The sequence below is a fragment of the Dromiciops gliroides genome, chromosome 3, assembly GCF_019393635.1.
Source record: "Dromiciops gliroides isolate mDroGli1 chromosome 3, mDroGli1.pri, whole genome shotgun sequence".
Lineage (NCBI taxonomy): Eukaryota > Metazoa > Chordata > Mammalia > Microbiotheria > Microbiotheriidae > Dromiciops > Dromiciops gliroides.
Genome location: NC_057863.1, coordinates 219,257,597 through 219,279,518, shown reverse-complemented (window position 1 = coordinate 219,279,518; position 21,922 = coordinate 219,257,597). Strand labels below are relative to the sequence as shown.

At 37.6% G+C, this 21,922-nt stretch overlaps 1 protein-coding gene across 4 annotated transcripts in view; it reads right to left on the bottom strand.

Moving 5' to 3' along the window:
- Window positions 1-18,954, bottom strand: part of ASB11 (ankyrin repeat and SOCS box containing 11) — a 67,882-nt gene extending 48,928 nt beyond the window's left edge. Inside the window, exon 1 of one of the 4 annotated variants that reach the window (XM_043996080.1) lies at window positions 18,710-18,954. In XM_043996080.1, the coding sequence (XP_043852015.1) occupies window positions 18,710-18,890 (181 nt within the window). In that variant the 5' untranslated portion in view covers window positions 18,891-18,954. Of the gene's footprint in view, window positions 1-17,298; window positions 17,441-18,709 lie in introns of those variants that run through there. The other 3 variants (XM_043996081.1, XM_043996079.1, XM_043996082.1) reach the window with 3 other exon arrangements.
- Window positions 18,955-21,922: the final 2,968 nt, after the last annotated feature.

Below are 21,922 nucleotides of genomic sequence, written 5' to 3'. Positions count from 1 at the left end.
GAGACTAAAAATACTAAAAGCAAAAAAGCCAAACTCTGAATTAACAAATAAAAACAGGAATTCTTTTTTAAACCACTTAAATAAATTGAAATTTTTAAAATTACAGACCACAAAGATTTACAAGTGAATTCTGTCAAACATTTAAAGAATTAATTCCAATATTACATAAACTATTTGAAAAAAGAAAAAGAAATTATTCTATCAAAGTCCTTCTATAATACAAATTTTGTCCGGATACCTAAAGCTGGGAGGGGAAAAAGAAATAAAGCTACAAACAAATATTGATAATAAACATGAAATAAAATAATAGCAAGGACACTACAGCAACATAATAAAAAAATTATACATTATGACCAGGTTGGGTTTATACCAGAAATTTTTAAATGGTTCAATCTTAGGAAAACCATAAACAAAATAGACCATATTAATAACAAAAACAATAAAAAGAACATGATTATATCAATAGATGCAGAAAATCCATTTGATAAAATAAAAAAGCTCTCTTTAAAATTTTTTTTTTAAATCATAAGAATAAAGTGACCTTGGGGCAGCTAGGTGGTGCAGTGGGATAAAGCACCAGCCCTGGATTTAGGAGTACCTGAGTTCAAATCTGGCCTCTGACACTTGACACATACTAGCTGCGTGACCCTGAGCAAGTCACTTAACCCCCATTGCCCCACAAAAAATCCCGAAAAAACAAAAAAAAACAACCATTGTTGTTTATATGATTTGCAAAAGACTAGCTATAGCAATAAAATAAAATAAAAAGAAATTGACGGTCAAGAAGAAAGAAAAATTATCACTTTCTGCAGTTGAGGGTCTACTTAGAGAAACATAGAGAATCAACTAAAATTTGATTGAGACAACTTCAATAAAGTAATAATATTAAAAATAAACCCGGACTTGGGGGGAGAGGGCCAAGATGGCAGAGAGAAGCCAGTGAGTTGCTTGAGCTCTCCTTCGGTTCCCTCAAAAAGAACATTAAATGAAGCCTCTGGACAGATTCTGAAACTACAGAACCTGCAAAGAGACAGAGAGACAGTCTTCCAGTCAAAGATAATTTAGAAGACTTCAGGGAAGGTCGGTCTCACTGGGGCAAAAGGGAGGTGCAATGCATGGCAGCACACGGCAGTGCAATGCTAAAGGGATCCAGGCAAGTCAGCAGGAAGCTGTGGGTCATAGCCGAGCAATTGAGGCCCCTGGATCCTGGCTCAACAAGCTGGTGGCACAGCAGGACAGTGGCAAAACCCACCTGCACCAGCTGAGAGGGCAGGTTGCCAGCTGGAGGGCCAACCACAGGACAAGCACAACTAGGTCTACCGATCTCAGCACACAGCCAGCAAGCCCAGGGCAGTGAGAAATCCACAAGCCATAAAGGCCTCAGTGTAGAAAGCCAGTGACACAGCCCCTTTACCCCAGAACAAGAAGCTTGAAACAGGGACCCTGGTGCCCCCAGAGCAGACCTCAACTTAAAAAAAAAAAAAGCTGCTGCAGTATGAGTAAGAAACAAAAAAGAACTCTCACCATTGAGAGCTTCTGTATCAACAGGGAAGAGGCAAACACAAACTCAGATGAGGACAATACTCCCAAATTGTCTACATGTGAAGCCTCAAGAGGGAAGGTGAATTGGTCTTAAGAACAAAAAGCCTTCTTGGAAGAGCTCAAAAAGGATTTTAAAAATCAATTGAGAGAAATGGGGAGAGAATTGAAAACAACTCAAGAAAATTATGAAAAAAAGAATCAGCAGCTTGGAGATTGACTGAAGAAAACACTTCCTTGAAAAATTCATTTGGCCAAATGGAAAAAAAAAGTGCATAATCTCACTGAAGAAAACAATGCCTTAAGAATTAAAATTGGACAGTTCGAAGATAATGACTCAATGAGACACCAGGAATCATTCAAGCAGAATAAAAAGAATGAAAAAATAGAAGAAAATGTGAAATACCTCATTGGAAAGACAACTGACCTGGAAAACAGATCCAGGAGAGACAATTTGAGAATCATTGGACTGCCTGAAAGCCATGATCAGAAAAAGAGTCTAGACACCATATTCCAGGAAATCATTAAGGAGAACTGCCCTGATATTATAGAATCAGAGGACAAAATTGTCATTGAAAGAATCCACTGATCACCTCCTGAAAGAGACCCCAAAAGGAAAACTCCAAGGAATATTGTAGCCAAATTCCAGAATTATCAGGTGAAGGAGAAAATACTCCAAGCAGCCAGAAAGAAGCAATTTAAAAATAAACACAAAGGGGGCAGCTAGGTGGCACAATGGATAAAGCACCAGTCCTGGATTCAGGAGGACCTGAGTTCAAATCTGGCCTCAGACATTTGATATTTACTAGCTGTGCCCCACAAAAATAAAAATAAAAAAATAAATCCAAACAAATCATCCTTCTTGTTTATTACCAGCAAAACTCAACAGGAAAAAATAGAGACATTCCATTCAAAATAACTACAGAATTTCAAAAAATATGTAGAATTCTATGTACCAAGGTACTCACTGGAACTATATGAATACAACTTTAAAGCACCTTTTATACAAATAAAGACACATCTAAATAATTGGAGAGATGTTAATTATTCAAGGTCAACTTGGGCCAATATGATAAAATGATAATACTAAATAAATTTGCTCATTCAGTGACCTACTAACAAAACTTCTGAATTTTTACTTTATAAATCTAGAAAAAAATAATATACTGTATCAAGAGGAACAAAAGATCAAGAATCTCATAGGAAATAATGAAAAAAGGGAGAAAGAAGAGGGTAGTAATACCAGATCTTATAGTATATTCTACAAAGTAGTAATCATCCAACTATTTGGTTCTGTTTAAAAAAAATAATTCATAATTGATCAGTAGAACAAATTAAGAACACAAGATCTGGATGCAGTATAGAATTCCAAATGCAAATATCACTACTACTGTCGCTATTTGGCAAAAACTGCTATGAACAATGGAAAATAGACTAGCAGAAATTAGTTTTATAACAACATTTCATACTATATGCCACAATAATTTCCAAATGGATATAGAAATAAAAGGTAAAATCATATATAAATTAGGGAAGCAGGGCAAGAGATAAATTTCATAGTTATGGAGAGGGATATGGATATGGGTAGTCCATGACTAAATAAGGGGGAAAAGAGGATGACAGGGGATTAAATGGATAGTTTTCATTATATAACAATGTAAAGTTTTTGCACACAATCAATGAAGTTGAAATGCTTGTTTAGTTGATTTGAGTTTACTCCTCAGGTTGGGATTTTGGATTTTACATTTTGAATTCTCTTAATAAATCAAAAGACATCAAAGATGGCAGTTTTATTAAAGAAAAAAAAACAACAATAAGATTTTCACCTCCTTATTCCTGGACAACATATTCTTAATGTAGTCTAAGATTTTTTTTTTTAGTTTTCTTGCCTACCATACCACACTATTATATGTATTGCACTTAGAATCCAAATTAAATGCTTCAAATCTTTTGAAGATGTCCTCTATAGCCATTTTTGTTTTGGTAACCAGATATACTTTACTGCTTTCCTACAAGGAAGGATTCAATATAGGTGTGGGTGAGGGGAGAGAGAAGGAGATATAGAAATAACTGTGGTGTTAAAACGAAAGACATCAATAACCTTTAAAAAAAATTTCCAATTACATGTAAAGACAATTTTTTAACATTGTTTTTAAAAATTTCACATTCCAAATTCTCTCCCTCCCTTCCCTCAACCTTCACTGAGAAGGCAGATAGTCTTTTTAAAGAAAAGAAAGGTATCCATATTTAATTGTCCATGGTATCATGTAGGTACACAGTCTATATTCACTTTCAGAAGAAAGAAAATAAGGAACAAGAACAAAGTTCCAGGGTCAGCTATGGAGTCAGTATGGAGCCGATATAGTATCACACATCTGTTTTATGGTACAGCACAATAATTGATGATCACAATGAAAATCATCAAGGAAAGGAACGAAACATTGTACAGTGGATAGAGGGCTATTCTTGGAGTGAAAAAAAAGTTCAGATCCTGTCGGTTTACAATAATAGTTGTGTAGCCCTGGGTGAGTCACTTAATATGGGCTCCTTCCACATCTAGATCGGTACTCAGGCAACTAAGACTATTAGTTAAAGCTGATGGGCCAATCTGCATTGCTAGAAGGAGCTGCTACAGTAGGAGCCCAATGTGAAACAAAAGCTTCTGTTCACTAAGGTAGGGAAGTTAGATAGTATACCTATTTTAGAAAGATTTCCATCACAGAGGGCTGACATGGTCAAAATATTTAATAGACTGACTTTTAGTTATCCAAAAGGCAATTATTCAGAATACTTCATTCCTTAACAATACCCTATAATTGAATTGTTCTAATAATATTTTTAGAATCCATAAAATTACCATCCTTTTGTGATGAAATAATGGGATTTAGCAGATACTCAAATACCCACCTGGAGATTAATCGAGACTGATTGAATCAAGTGAGAGTGATTGACTACTGATTAAGCCTTCTTCAAGTTAATTGGATTGTAATCACACCTGGCTACCCCTTAAGAAGGTATTGTTCTCAGAAACTAGACTGTGAACTCAACTTGAGAACACCTTCAAAGCCAATGGATTTGGATGACGCCAACCAATCACCTTGAGGCAGTGTGTAAGGACCGCCTCTGTTCCATAACTATAAAAAAGATTCCACAGTCAGCTTGAGAAGGAGTTCCTGATTAAAGTAGGCTTGTGGAGGAGGACTTCAGGAAGAACCCAACCAAGCTGGAAGTCTAGGCTAGGTAGGAGTTCTTTTTCATAACCTTCTGAACTCTTTGTAAATATCTGTATGCTCTAATAAATGTTTAATGCCCAAAGACTGGTACTGAAGCCTTTTAATTTGGGGCGACCAAAATTAAGATTTTAAACATCACACTTTTTATCTCACTGGGACATTTTTACCTAAAAATGCCACTTGATTAAGAATAAATTAAGGGGGGCAGAGCCAAGATGGCAGAGGAAAGACATTAAATGCACAGGGCTCCTGATAAATCACCCCAAAAATAGCAATAAAAGAACCCTTGGGGCAGAAAAACACACAAAAAATTTGGGCTGAGAGTTTTCTACAGCTATAGATAGATTTCAGGGGGCCATGCTGGGCCACGAATAAAACCTAACCCCACAATTGGCCAACACACCAGACACCTGCTGGAGGAATTTGCCCTAGTGCCTCTGAATAGGCTACAGCACCAGAGTCTTCTGGAACCAAGCGCACGTGATCGGGCTGAACAGCTGGCGGGGCGGGGCTACCAGTGGACTGGGGGGAAGGATTCGACTGTCCCACCCCAGCGGGCAACCAGGAACAAATCCTGAGCAACTGAAGGCCCGGGTGGGGGAAGGGAGCAGGCAGGCTCATCGGAAGCTAAGAACCACACAAGAGAAAGCTTTGTAGGTTGGTTGTTTAGTAAGTAGGCCTGAGGTTATCTCCGGACCTGAGAACAGGCCAGGTGAGATTAAAACCTGCCCCGTGCCCCCAAACCAAAACACCTAGGACCCTCTGAAGCTGGGAACAGGAGCGGAGTTGAGACACCCCCCCCCCCAGTGTGTCCTGGAAGCAGCACCACACTTTAAGAAGGAGTTAAAAGCCAAGAAATAATAAGCCAGGATGAATAGGCAGAGAAACAAGAAGACCATCAAAAACTCCTTTGGGGGTAAGAAGAGGATAATAACAGGGTCAAAGCTCCAACATCCGGGGCAGGTGGTACAGTGGATAGAGCACTGGCCCTAGAGTCAGGAGTACCTGACTCCAGCCTCAGACACTTAACACTTACTAGCTGTGTGATCCTGGGCAAGTCACTTAACCCTAATTGCCTCAGTAAAAAAATTTAAAAATTTAAAAAATTAAAATTAAAAAAAAAAGCTCCAACATCCAAAGCTTCCAAGAAAAATATGAACTGGTCTCAGGCCATGGAAGCTCTCAAAAGGGACTTTGAAGAGAAAGTAGGAGAAATAGAAAGAAGATGTAGAGAAAAGGAGGAAAGAATGGAAAGGTAAATGAGAGCGATGCAGGAGAGTCATGAGAAAAAAGTCAACAGTTTGAAAAGCTAAATGGAAAAGGAGATTTAAAAACTGTCTGATGAAAATAACTGCCTAAGAATTAGGATTGAACAAATGGAAGCTAGTGACCTTATGAGAAACCAAGACACAGTAAAGCAAATCCAATAGAATGAAAAAATAGAGGGCAATGTGAAATATCTCCTTGGAAAAACAACTGACCTGGAAAATAAATCTAGGAGAGATAATTTGAAAATCATTGGACTACCTGAAAACCATGACCAAAACAAAAGCTTAGACACCATCCTCCAAGAGATTGTGAGGGAAAATTGCCCTGATATTCTAGAAGCAGAAGCTAAAATAGAAATTGAAAGAATTCACCGATCACCTTCTGAAAGAGATCCCAAAAGGAAAACCTCCAGGAATATTATAGCCAAATTCCATAACTCCTAGGTGAAGAAGAAAATACTGCAAGCAGCTAGAAAAAAGGAATTCAAATACTATGGAGCTCCAATAAGAATAAAGCAAGACCTAGCAGCTTCTACATTAAAGGACTGAAGAGCATGGAATATGATATTTCAGAGGCCAAAGGAACTGGGACTACAGCCAAAAATCACGTACCCAGCAAAACTGAGTATAATCTTTCAAAGGCAAAAATGGGATTTCAATGAGAAAGAGGTCTTTCAAGCATTTGTGATGAAAAGACCTGAACTGAATAGAAAATTTGACTTTCAAATACAAGACCCTGGAGAAGCATGAAAAGGTAAACAGGAAAAAGACTTCATGAGGGATATTAAAAGATCAAACCATTTACATTCCTACATGGGAAGATAATACTTCAAAATCATAAGAACTATCTCAGTAAGAAACTCACAGAAGACACAAGTCTGAACTGAATATGAAGGGATATCTATAAAGCATTTATGTTTTGTTCTTTGTGGGGCAGACAGGGTGGGGTGTCTTATGTCTGGGGCTGTATTTGGGCTTGGGATCTCCTGGGTCCAAGGCTAGTACTTTGTCCACTGTGCCACCTAACTAATTCATGATGACATCATTAAAATAAGGTTGAGGTATAGGAGGAATAAACTGGGGGAGAAAGAAGGGGAGATATGGTCTGGGGAGAGGTAGTTCATATGAAGGAAACAAGAAAAAAGCTTATGGAGGAGAGTAGAAGAGGGGGAAGGAATTGGGGAGTGAGTGAACCTTAATATCATCAGAATTGGCTCAAAGAAGGACTAACATACATACTCAAGTAGGTATAGTAATATATTTTTGCCCTGAGGGAGGGGAGGGGGGAAGAAGGGAAGGAGGAAAGGGCAGATTGGGGGAGAGAGCAGTAAAAAGCAAAACACTTTCAAGGAAAATGAAGACATTCTGCATTACTGCACCAGTATGACATATTGAATTGCTTGATCTTATAGGCAGGGTTGAGGAGGGAGGGAAGAAGAAAAATTTAGAACACAGAACACTCATTGGAGTGGCCTCATGGAGGGAATAGATTTCATATCCAATTAAGAGGAGTAATCTATTTAACCCTGCAGGAAAATAGGAGGGGAAGAGGATAAGGAAGAAAGGGTGAAAAAAAGGGAGTACAGAGCGAGGGAGAGGATAGTCAGAAGTAAAACACCTCTGAAGAGGAATAGGTAAAAAGAAGATAGAGTAAATGTCATGGGAAGGGAGTGGGATGGAGGGAAATAGTTATGATGATTGATTATAATGGCAAAAATGTATGGTACCTACTTTGCTGGGCTTTTATGAAGAAAATTCTGTCAGGCTTAAGGTACTATATACAGGTTATAATGAACAGGATACTATCAGAAAAACCTGGAAACACCTACATGAACTGAAGCAGAGTGAAATGTACTGTATACAAAATAACAGCAATAGTGGGGGATGATCTGCTGGGAAGTATGTGGTTATCATCAGCCAGGCAATGATCCAATATAACCCTGAAGGACTTATGAAGATTGCAGCCCCATCTGCAGAGAAAGAACTGATAGTATTTGAAAACAGATGGAAACACATTTTTTAAAAAAATTTTTTTCTTTTCCTCTTTGACAATTCCTTAATCTGAAGTTTGGGGTTTTTTGACTGTTTTCTCTCACAACTAGTTAATATGGTAATTTTTCCATGACTACTTATATATAACTTATTTTGAATTGCTTGAGTTCTTGTGGGTGGGGGTTGGGAATGGAGGGGGGAAGAGAAATTGGAACACAAAGTTTTAAAAAAATTGATGTTAAAATTTTGTTTTTACATATATTTAAAAAAATAAAACTCTATTCAAGAAATAAAAAAAGAATAAATTAATAGTCTTTACATAAACACAAACTAGAAGTTTTGAAAACAGGAATCTGAAAGTAAACATATTGCTTCCTTTGGGGTAAACTTTCTTAAAATATTAAAGAAAATGATGGAAACATTAAGGAAGCAAGAAGGAATAAAAGCCCTACAACCTCACCAGTAAGCAAAATACTACTTGAAGACAGAGCAAAAAAAAAAAACAAAACAAAACAAAATTTAAAAAAAACCTTCTTAGAGATAATTTAATTCAATTACATCACTGGTCTGAGGAAACATGAAGTTCAAAACACAAGGTACAAACTCAAAACAATCAAACAATCGACAAATATTAATCAAGGGCCTATGGTTATAATGTTTCTTACAGAAGCAAAGAGCAAAATTCTGTCATCCTTTAGCCTTGTATTACTCTGAAAAAGCAAATTAGTAACCAGTACTTAAGATTATAGACTTTTAAAACAAAAGTATTTTCTCAATTTAGGGTTTAGGAATTCTTTAAACTCAAAATCAGATGCCTCTGGAGGTGTTATTAGTCTGTGGATTAATAAGGGTTCACTAGCCAGGGTCTGAATAAATTTAACACTACACAAATATGTTCTATGCTGTCTAATATGCCTAATATTCATTGGATCATATATTTAAATCTAGAAGGAACATTAGAGGTCACCCTGAATTCTACACACAAGGTAACTGAGGCAGAGAAAGATTAAGTTATTTGTCTAGTCACACAAGTAGAAAGTGGCAAAACTGATATGTAAAGCCAGCTCTTTATCTCTTTAAGTATGTATAGCTTGGTGATAGGTAAGCAAGAAAAATTTTGGAAACAGAAATTACTCCCAAACCTCCTAGGAAATAAAGCTACCCACATAAATGAACTTCTCTGACTCACTAAAATTTTTATTCTCCTAGAATGAGCTTACAAGAAAATGTAGCTTTGCTTCTTGAATTTTTTCAGAATGGAGCTATTCCTTCATTTTAGACATGATCACTGGGGTATGTGTATGGTGGTATGAATTCTGATTATACATACTCATATGCACACTCATGTGTACACACACACAAGCTCATAGATACAGAACTGGTAAGGGCCTAAGAGGCTTTTGAATCTAACCCCACATTTTATAAAGGAAGAAACTGAGAATGAGAGCAGCTAAGCAGGATTTGAACTCCAGACTTCCAGACAGTATCCTGTGTGAAAAACAGATTTCCCATTAAAAATAGATGACTCTTGATTATAAGAGCCACTTATATTTGCATCCTGTATCTATTAATTTATCTATATTTATTAATTTGCTTGACTCAGAAACTGATAAAGTTTTTCTCTATGAATGGAACAAAATCAACCAATGAGCATATATTAAATACCATGCTACTGGCTATGGATGCAAAGACAAAAATAAAAGTCTCTCCCTGTCCTCATAAGAAGAAGCTTACATTCCTTTGGGGAAAACAAACATACAAACATAAGTGAATACAAAACATATGCTGTACAAGGGAAAATCAAAGTGATTTAGGAAAGGGGTGCACCAGTAGCAGAAAATATGAAGAAAGGTGACTTGTAGGAGATGAACTCAAAAGTTCTTTGAAGAAAAGTAGGGATTTCAAGAGACAGAAGTAAAAAAGGGGTAAATTAATTCAAGGCAGGGTTAACAGTGCAAAGAAAAAGGCACTGAGATTACAGGTGTAATGAATGGTATGCAAGAGGAACAGCAAGTAGTACGGTTTTTTTAAATCTCCTTGGAAATACAATTCACTTTTGTTTCCAAACTGGCAAAACATGCTTCAGTTATCTTCATATAAAATAATAACCCAACTACTCTCAAGGAAATAAACATTCTTGTATACTATTTTCTAGTTTATGAGAAAATGAAGCTTACAAAAACACTTAGCAGCAATGGTGGATGGCAAAATAGGACAGAGGGTTGTTGTTGTTGTTGTTTTTTAATTTGTTTGTGTTAACCTCTGACTCAACAGAAGGAGAGGGGAGGGGAAGGAAAACCCCTCATCTGTTTTGCTTTGCAATTAAGGAGGAGAATTCATCTATCTTTCTTCCACCTTTCCCTACAAGATCTCAACCCTCTTGACCAGCAGGATTCCCTGCCCCAAACACACACACACATTCACATACACACACAGAGTTAGATCTCGACACTAGCTATGTGATCCTGGGCATGTCACTTAACCCCAATTGCCTTAAACTTGCCATTTCCAGTCATCCTGACATATATCTTGCCAATGGATCCAGATGGTTGTGGAGGAGAGTGAGGTTTGTGACCTTGCACAGCCCTCCCCCATTTAAATCCAATTCAGTGCAAGTCATGACGTCACCTCAATGTCATGGTTCTATTTGAGAATGAAGGACAAACAACCACCACCACCTCTCCTTCAAGAGGCTATTTTATTGGTCCACTCAAGTGTGTAGGAGGGTCTACAGTAGTATCTAGTTCTCTCTAAAGTGTTTTACTAGAGTTGCACCCACCCCTCAACTTCCTCAGCCTAGGCCCTATGAAAGTTGTGACTTTTATGATCTGCAATACCTATTATCAAAACCTGATCTCGGGGCAGCTAGGTAGTGCAGTGGATAGAACACCCACCCTTGATTCAGGAGAACATGAGTTCAAATGCGACTTCAGACACTTAACACTTACTAGCTGTGTGACCCTGGGCAAGTCACTTAACCCCAATTGCCTCACTAAAAAACAACAACAACAACAACAACAACAAACAAACAAACCTAACCTCTCACTTTTGAGAAATTATTCTTTTAAAAACTAAAATTAATTTGTAGATCATTAAGGAAAAATGTATTTTGGCAGTCAATATCTTTTTCCATCTCTCTAAGGCAAAATCTAACTAAATTTTCCAAATTGCAAAATTAATTCTTAAGCAGTAATCACAATTAATTTTCTTCTGGGGTCAATTATTTTTAGGAATTTAGCAGATGGTCTATGTTACAGTTACAAACATATTTCAAAAAGAGAAAGCTTATTCTACAAACATATTTACTTGCTCTTGATGAGGTGTGTAGAAGACGACTCAAAATAATTTGTTTAATTCACACCACATTTTTCTGAGAGTACAATTTATGTCTCCAGTGCTTGGTCAACTAAAATTAAAATTTTGTATGGCAGTTTCTATACCAGTAGATTTATTTCAGTAACACAACTCATTCGGTTGGGATAATATTTATGTTGAAGTTCCAGATATTTAAGAAGTAAAACAGCTGTTGACTATTAATTTGAAAGCCCACCCTAAATAGTTGTTCCAGTGTCCATGAAATATTTCAAAAAATTTTAACGTTTTAATGCTTTTAAATTTTTTTCATATATGTGTGTACATATATATACACATATATACACACAGACATACATATATACATATATACAATACATATACAGAATGACTACACCAATGTAAATAGCAAGAATGACCACCCAACAGCCTAAAATGAATGTTGCCAACAAAAAAAGAACAAGTTTTACACCAAACAAGAAACATAAGATGACAAATCCTCTGCAGGGCTGGGGAACATGGTGGCAGGGGTTTATGGATGTATAAGGTCCTATTTTTTTAATACTGAAGAAATTATTTCTCTTTTTACACTTTTTCAAAAGTAGTATTTATTATAAGGCATGACTCTCTGAGAGGAGCAAGAGGAGGTATACAGGGAACTCCAGGCCAAAGTTTCTTAAACTGTGGGTCACAATCCCATATAGGGGTATGCAACTGAATGTGGGGGGTATGAAAAATGTGGCAACAATAAAAGGGTATGTATACCTATTTTATATACCTATATACCCGGAGTAGCGTAAAAATTTCTCAGGCAAAAAGGGGTCATGAGTGGAAAAAGTTTAAGAAGTCCTGCTCCAGGCCATGTAAAAACAAGTCAATCAATGAAATCTATTTTTTAAAGGAAGTCATTGGTAGCCTTGGAGAGGATATTTTCAGATGAATAATGATGTCAGAAAGAAGAAGAAAAAATAAAAGGAAATAAGTATAGCTTTTTCTAGCATTTGTTTATGAAAGAGTAAAGAAATAGAAAAAGAATAGTTTAAAGAAATGAAAGGATCATGAAAAGATTTTTTTTTAAGAAGGTGAATCTGTGCATGTTGGATAAAATTCTATTATAAAGAACCCCACATAATGTCTTGATGACTTTCTTGTTATAGAACTTGTAAAAATAAATAAACTAGTAGAAATCACATTTCCATTCCATAGGAGATGAGTGTAAGCCACAGCTAACATCATATTTTAAGTTACTAAACAATGGATGGCACAGAGGATAGAGTCCTGGCCCCAGAGTCAGGAGGACCTGGGTTCAAATGTGACCTCAGACACTTAGTAGCTGTGTGACCCTAGGCAAGTCACTTAATCCTGTTTGCTTCAGTTTCTCATCTGTAAAATAAACTGGAGAAGAAAATGGCAAACCACTCCAGTATCTTTGCCAAGAAACCCCCAAATGGTATCATGGAAAGTTGGATACAACTGAAACAACTACCACCACACACATCTGTATATGCATGTGTGCATACATGTGTGCATTGGCATATACACCTGTATGCAACTGTATATACCTATATACACATACATGTGTAATATATCTAAACATGTATGCATGCATTTATACATACACATACACACATGCATATCTATACATATATACCTATAAACACCTGAGGTTGGGTTCTGTGCACGTGCAGGATAGCATCCCTTAGGGTAACACAGTTTTGGGAATAGCACCCCCTAAGGCAACACTGTTTAGTGAAGCCCTCCAATCCCTGGAGGCTTCCTGGTTAAGGGGAAATTCCTGAGACCTGAGCATAAGCCCTGCTTACTTAGGGATAGTAACCTTTTCCTATCAGCATGAAATTAATGTCTAATTTGGGTTGTTATCCCCACAACCCCATGGGCAAACTCCATGCATCCTGGGATGGAGCATGCTCAGAGAGGATGTGCTTTAGCTCCACCAAGAGGAGAGGAGATAGGAAGGAGGAAGGATCCAAGTGGGAAGGAGGCAGGACCAGAGGGGCCATAAGAATCAGGACCCTACCCCTGCTTGGGGCTAGGGGCTATTCCATCACCCTGCCCACCTAGTCATTTTTCTTTCCTGGCCACTCTACTGCTCTGGCCCCTGCCATACTTTAATGTACAACTACCTTAATAAAACTTGTGTCTTATTATATGTATACACATGCATATATACATTTACAGATATGTATGTGTGCCTATATTCCATTTGAAAGGGTCTTTTTTACACATTATTTAGAATTTATAACAATTTTATTGTTATAAGAGCTAAATTTGAGTGAAATTTCTCCTATAAAGGATAAGAATTTCCTTATATTCCAGTTTTCAACAACATAGAGAAATAGGCCACATGTGGTCAAAAGGAACTATTATCATAGGATCAATGTTAGCTCTGTTGTACTATCTTCTCCATTCTGTGTGAATGGAAAAAGTTAGAAACCACAAATCAATTCTCTCTGGGAAAAGAAGAAATTACCTTTCAACTCTGATGAAATCCCAATTGGGCTGAGCCTCAGATATCTTCCCTTTCCTACACACTCACTTCATTAGGTCAGTTTGCAGACTTGCTATGCATGGTACTCTACATTCTAGCTAACCTGGTCTACTTATCATGTCCCTAAGTACAACCCAAGCTTTCCTACTTTAACTCTTAGCTGTTAAAAAGCAGAACTGTGAGTCGTGACTGGTAATAGTAAATTAGTTAGAGTATTTACATCCATCCTACACATTACTACAAAATTAATCTTTTTAATCCTTACATGGCTTGTTTTAGAAGTCATGTAGTCCAACATTCTCATTTTGTAGAGAGAAGTAAGGCTCAGAGACATTAACTGGTTTGCTCAAGATCAAATAGCCAATAAGCATCAGAAGGTTAAATACATATATTCTTAGGAGCTTGCAGTATAAAAATGGATACATGAACAGTTTTGAAATGAACTCAAAGATGGTGGAAAGAAGCCAGGAAGTTGTCTGAGCTCTCCCGAGTTTCCCTCAAAAACAATATCAAATCAAGCCTCTAAAAGGAATCTGGAACTACAGAACCTACAAAAAGACAGAGGGACATAATCTTCCAATTTGAGATAATTTACAAGACTTCAGGAAAGACCTGTCTCACTTGGGTGAAAGGGGAGCACAGTGAAGCTCAACGCACTGTGAAGGGTGTCTGGGAAAATCAGCAGGAGGCTCTTGGTCACAGCACAGATCGGCAGGTGAGGCCCCTTGGGCCTGGCTCAACAAGCTGGTGGTGCAGCAGACCAGTTGTGAGACCTGACAGCCCTGGCTGAAAAGACAAACTGCCAGCTATAGGACCACCCACAGGAGAGGTGTGACTAGGCCAAGTCATCCTAGCTCACAGAGCAAGCCTGGGATTGTGAGGAATCCACAAGCCACAAAGGCTTCAGAGGAGAAAGCCAGTGACAAGGCCCCTATTCCCCAACCCAAGAAGTTGCAACAGTGGCCCCTGTGTTCCAGGGGTAGACCTCAACTTTTAAAGTAAAACAATAGGCTACAATATGAATAAGAAACAGAAAAGGGCCCATACCATTGAGAGCTTCTATGGTGACAGGAAAAACCAAAACAAAAACTCAGATAAGGACAAAACTGTCAAAATGCCTACATGTGAAGCCTCAAGGGTGAAGATTAATTGGTCTCAAGACCAAAAAGCCTTCTTGGAAGAACTCAAAAAGGATTTAAAAAATCAAATAAGAGAGGGAGAAGAAAAAATGGGAAACAAAATGAGAGTTACACAAAAAAATTATGAAAAAAGAATCAACAACTTGGAAAATGAAGAACAAAAATTGACTGAAGAAAACAATTCCTTAAAAAATACAATTGGCCAAATTGGTGGGGGACGGAATGGCCAAATGGAAAAGGAGGTACAAAAGCTTACTGAAGAAAATAATGCTTTAAAAATCAGAATTGGGCAGATGGAAGCTAATGACTCTGTGAGACACCAAGAATCAGTTAAACAGAATCAAAAGAATGAAAAAATAAAAGAAAATGTGAAATACCTCATCAGAAAAACAACTGACCTGGAAAATAGATCCAGGAGAGATAATTTAAGAATTATTGGACTACTTGAAAGCCATGATCAAAAAAAGAGTCTAGACACCATATTCCAGGAAATTATCAAGGAGAACTGCCCTGATATTGTTAAATCAGAGGATAAAATCATCATTGAAAAAGAATCCACCGATCACCTCCTAAAAGAGATCCCAAAAGGAAAACTCCAAGGAATATTGTAGCCAAATTTCAGAATTATCAGGTGAAGGAGAAAATACTGCAAGCAGCCAGAAAGAAACAATTTAAATATTATGGAGCCACAGTCAGGATTGCACAGGACCTGGCAGTTTCAACATTAAAGGATCGGGAGGCTTGGAATATGATATTCTAGAAGGCAAAGGAGCTTGGATTGAAACCAAGAATCATCTACCCAGAAAAACTGAGCATTATCTTTCAGGGGAAGAGATGGACATTCAATGAAATAAGGGACTTTCAAGGTTTCCTGATGAAAAGACAAAAACTGAACAGAAAATCTGATCTTCAAATACAAGACTCAAGAGAAATATAAAAAGGTAAACAGGAAAAAAAATATTTGATTAGGTTAAACTGTTTACATCCCTACAGAGGAAGATAATACTTATAACTGTTAAGGACTGTATCTCTTTTTTGGGCAGATAGAAGGAGTATACAAAGAGGGTATAGGTATAAATTGACTTTGATGTGATGATATAAAGAAAATTAAGGGGTGAAAAAGGAGTATATGGGAAGAAGAAAGGGGAGGTGGAATGGGGTTAATTACATCATATGAAGAGGAGCAAAAAAACCTCTTACAATAGAGGGAAAGAAGGGAGGGGTGAGCATCATTCAACCTTACTCTTGTCAAATTTGGTTCAAAGAGGGAATAACATATATACCCATTTGGAAAAGAAATTTAGCTTACCCTTTATGGAAGAAAAAGAGTAAGGGTAAAAGAGGGAGCACTGATTTTAGAAGGGAGGGCAAAAGCAGGAGAGGAAAGGGAAAGGGAGGGGAATGATAAAAGGGAGGCCAGATTGAGGGAGGTGGTGGTCAGAAGCAAAAGGCTAGTGAGGAAGAATAAGGTGAAAGAAGAAAAAAAGTACAAACGAAGAGGGAAATAGGATGGAGGAAAATAGACATTTAGTAATCATAACTAGGAATGTGAATGGGATGAACTCTCCAGTAAAATGGAAACAAACAGCAGAGTGGATTAAAAACCAGAATCCTACAATATGCTGTTTACAAGAAACACATTTGAAGCAGAGATACACACAGAATAAAGGTAAAAATTGGAGTAGGATATATTATGCTTTAGCTGAAGTCAAAAAAGCAGGGGTAGCAATCTTTATCTCAGACAAAGCAAAGGCAAAAATAGAACTAATTAAAAGAGATAAAGAAGGAAACAACATCTTGCTAAAAGGTAACATAGACAATGAAGTAATAGCGATACGAAACATATATGCACCAAGTGGTACAGCATCAAAGAAATGAGCTCCACAGATGCATCATTCGCATTAAGGTTATAAACTTAAGTTCTAAAAATAGTAATGCTTACATAATTCATGTCCATGATAAGCATCTATTAAAATAAGTTAACTTCATTTGGAAATCAGATTAATAGTAATGAATATACATAAAAATATTGCTAGTTCTGAATTTTTGATAAACTATTTAAGTATGAATGTGACCTATATATCTAGCAGTTTTTATATTGTTGTTATCTACACATAACTTAAACAACAATGATGCTACAAAGAAAACCCAGAATTAGATATACTGCCTACCCAGCAGATTTAAAGTGAACAATAGGCTTGACCAGCTTGACTTGAAAGTAAATAGTGACCATGAACAATAGGCTTGACCAGCATGACTTGAAAACCAAAAAAGCACAAATGTCTAAGCTGGCCAAAGTAACATACCTCCCTGAAAGGTATGGCAGATATAATCCCCAAAGGAAATCACCTTCCACATTCTAGGTACTGCTTCTGGAACTCTGTGTTTCTATTTAATTTCTTCAGTTAATTTAAGCATTTCTACAGCTGCATCCTTAGATGTTTTATATCTTTGTATGGGACCAATATAGTCTCTAGTGTTTGTCCAGTGCATTGCCAACTATGGATCACATGCTTGTTTTGAAAGAGTATCCTAGTTGCACATTTGAAAATGGATACTGGCAGATAAAATATGATGTAATATTGGAACCTCTGCAAGAATTGAAATAAAAGTGTCTAGAGGATCATTAATGGAATGTTGAACTCTTTAATTGCCAGATGTTTTTTGCAAGTCAAAACCAAAAGGAAGAATGTCTAATTGAAGAGCTATTTTGTAGCTTCCCACAAGTAAGAAACTGAAGTGAATAATTAACCAAAAGAAATAAGAAGCACTCTGTTTTCAATTTTAAAATATTTTGCTCAAGTTTCAGCCTTCCATTTTATGTACATTATTATAATTTTGCACAATGCCTAACACAATGTCATATACTTATGGGGTGGCCTTCATGACAGCTTTTGCTGACACTGATGACATGACAATTAATCTATTTTAAATCCAAATCAGTAGCACTCAAATAGATGTAATGTACTCTGGGGAAAAAACAGAAAAAAAAAAAAACCCAAGGAAGATAAATGGCTTTGATCAAGTTCTGATGCCAAGTCTTTTTTGAATCACATAACACATTGCCATAACTTATCACATAAATAATGGAAAATCCCCACAGAATTTGTTCTTTGGGTCTGTAAAAACAGGGTTTCCTAAAGCTGTGGGGCCTAATTGCTCCCATTTGCATAGAGTATGGCTGAGAAGGCTTCACACAACCAATTTGATCATCAATACCATTTTGCTAAATTAAATGTTACATGTTCTTTAAATACCACAGAATTCCAAGGCCAAATTATAACTAAAAATCTAAATTCTAGAGGAACTGAAACTCATACAGTGTAAGTGGTTTTTTTTTTTTTTTTTGGCAGGGCAATGGGGGTTAAGTGACTTGCCCAGAGTCACACAGCTAGTAAGTGTTAAGTGTCTGAGGCCGGATTTGAACTCGGGTACTCCTGACTCCAGGGCCAGCGTTTTAACCACTGCGCCATCTAGCTGCCCCCGGTTTTTTTTTTTTTTTAATAATAGATGGATAATGGGGCAGCTAGGTGGCGCAGTGGATAAAGCACCGGCCCTGGATTCAGGAGTACCTGAGTTCAAATCCGGCCTCAGACACTTGACACTTACTAGCTGTGTGACCCTGGGCAAGTCACTTAACCCCCATTGCCCCACAAAAAAACAAAAACAAAAACAAAAACAAAAAACAAAAAACAATAATAGATGGATAAATTTTACCTGACACTCCTCCATAGATTTCTTCTGATATCCTAGCAGCCTCTTTTCTGTTCCCTTTGACGATATAGAAATGGGTTAAGAGAGCCAAAAAGACTTTGATTAAGAGCTTAAAGAAAAAAAAGAGAGCAAAAATAGTAACATAAATGTTTTTAAAACCATAGAACATTGAACTCTCCTCCATTTTGGCTCACACTTGGTACAACTTCCTAGGTCTGTAACATTTCACTGGGTTATTATTGGTATTGTATGACATCTATTTTAAACCTTTTAGCTGCTAGTGCTCCAATTACCAAGAGCTCATTTCATCAGTCTGACAGTGATGCAGCTACTAAATGACAATGCAGGTGATTAAAAAGCCTTCTATGTTCAATGTTACAGATACCAAAGAACCTTTTAACAAGTTAACAACCCCATCCAAGAACACCTTGAAAAACAAACCACCAAGAAATTCCTACATAAAACCCATTTTAATTAACTTTCTAATAATCTATTAGATACTGATAGTTATTTGAATCTAAAGAGAAAATTTTAGGGGGCCACAAAGTGGTGCAGCAGATAAAGCACTGGCCCTGGATTCAGGAGGACCTGAGTTCAAATCTGGCCTCATACACTTGACACTTACTTAGCTGTGTGACCCTGGGCAAGTCACTTAACCCTCATTGCCCCCCCCACACACAAAAAGAGAACATTTTTCATGAGCTCTGACATAGTTTGCCCTTCTCATTCCTCCCCCATTATTTTTGTTTTTTGTTTTTTTTGGTAAGGCAATTGGGGTTAAGTGACTTGCCCAGGGTCACACAGCTAGTAAGTGTTAAGTGTCTGAGGCCGGATTTCAACTCAGGCACTCCTGAATCCAGGGCCGGTGCTTTATCCACTGCGCCACCTAGCTGCCCCCATTATTTTTTTTTTAATGGTGATCACAGGATGAAGAGAACTCTTACATTCTCTCAATGAAACTATGGAATTGCTTAAAGTTGAAAATACCATTATCTTTTTTGCTTTGTTTTGTTTTTTTTACTTTGCCATCAAAGTGTTACATAAGGACCTTTCATGCCATTTTTTGGTCTAGAATGGTATTTTCTAAATGAATGCATAATAAGTTCAGTACATATTCACACATAAAACCTGGCTTTCTGGTTTCCTGGGATAGGAGATAAAGAACCATCTTTGGAAGCAGGAAGGCCTAGGTTGAAGTATTACCTCTGACTCAAGGTTTTATAAGACTCGTAAATTGTAAACAATGGCAGATTGGTGTTACTTGGACCTTCCTCATCCAAGCTTCCCCTATCCCCCAGTGAAGTAATAGCTCTCTTCAAAACTAAAAATAGCTTACAGGAGATGAAGAATAACAGGGTGATTGTGGCTTGCTCTACCCCTGACACAAACCAGCTAAATCACTCAGTGCCTCTGGTAACTCTCCAAGATAAACTGATCTGTACTGATGAAGTTTTCAAATTGGGAGTTCCCTAGGCCAAAGAAATCATCAGTCCAGAACCACCCTAACCCTTCCCAGTACCTAACAAGAGTAGTTCTCACAGAAAAGTGGTTCGGAATCTAGATATTTAAGTTTTACTCTGCCAATGAAATTATCATTTAATACCTAGGTCCAATACAAATTACAAAAGCAGTTTTTGAAGCTATTCACCTGGAGGCTTTCAAAAATAAGTACCCAAAAAGGCAGGTTTGACTAGAATGTCAACTTGGGCCCATATTCACATGAAATCAAAGCAAGTCACGCAACTGCATGCCAAAAAAGGGTGAAGATGTTTGAGTATACACGCCCCTTACATACTAACGCAAAGTATTGTAACCAGGGCTTGTCTGGGCAAGCTGACGTAGGATGATCGTGAGTCGTCCCAAAAGAATTACAAGACTCAGTGACTCAGTTTCCCAAGTTTTATTGCAATACTGTAAGTGACCACAGGGAAAGCATCATGAAGTGTCTCTCGAATAGTCAAAGAAAAGATAGTTATATTTATAGGATGGATAAATTGATTATCAATCTCATTATAATAATCTCTACCATAGGGAGGTACAGGGGAGGGCCTATCCTAATTTGGAGTTCCTGGGGTCCTAAGCCAACCCCCAAGGAGCTACCTTTTACCATGGAGGTGTGTTTTGGGGGTTTACATGTCATAAGGTGAATCTGGGGACAAATTTGGCCTTTTCTGCATGTCACGTTTTAGTTTCAAAATATCTTCATTTATCAGTAGAATTTCTATACCCTGTTAGTGTATCATTGTTATAGTTAACGTCTCTATGACCTGCCTCTATATGTTCTTGTTATGGGTGCTGATTAATGTGGGGTTAGCAAGAACCTAGGCCTTGACTTGTATTAATGAAGACTCAAGTCTTAAATTATCCATTAACTAGGGTCTGAATTCCTTTCAGAACTGGGGCCTGTAAATTATAGCCCCTCTTGGAGCTCAAATATAAATTAGAGCTTGGGTCTTTGATTTTCCTGTTAATCCTTTTTTTGCCTCCTACATCAAAGCCAAGTTTTCCTAATATGGAGGTGACCTGAGGAGCCTATGGAGCAAGTCCAGATCACTAAGGCCTCTGTGTCCCCTACAACATGGGTGGGGATAGCATCCTTTGATTGGCTGTCAATCTTTAAAACAGGCAAGACCCAGCTGGCCACTCTTTCTGTTGTGTTTTTTTTTCAGCCACTCACTGTTGAATTCACTCATAGCACAGACACCATGAACTGGACTGGTGAAAGGAGAAAGACTTTCCTTCTGCTCCCTCTCTCATACTTCAGTTCTGAGAAATGGGGCCTGGAGATGTTTATTTCTATTTCACGTTGTTTGTCCTTCTCAGTTTCAGGGCCCAGACATGACCCTTGGGGGAACAAGAGAGTCCTAGCCAGGATTATAGGTGGGGTGGTGCAGCCAGCTAGCTTAGTGTGGAAACCCTGAGAAACCAGGGTACCTAGGACTCAAGCCTGAGTGGGAGGCTGTACTTGGAACAGGGAGTGTGCTCTAGGGGAACCCTTCTCCCCCGAGACCAGAATGGTGCAGTGGAATGTGTGTTGGGAGAAGAGTTCAGAGAGGGGCAGAAAGGGGAGGATTATGCCTTTCAAATTCTGGGAGAATATGTTTGTATATTTGTGATTTTTATCTTGAAGTAAATATTTCAGTGTAAAAGCTAATCTGACAGTGACTAATAGAACTGGGCTGCAGGGGACCACCCCCTACATGAAGGGAACAACAT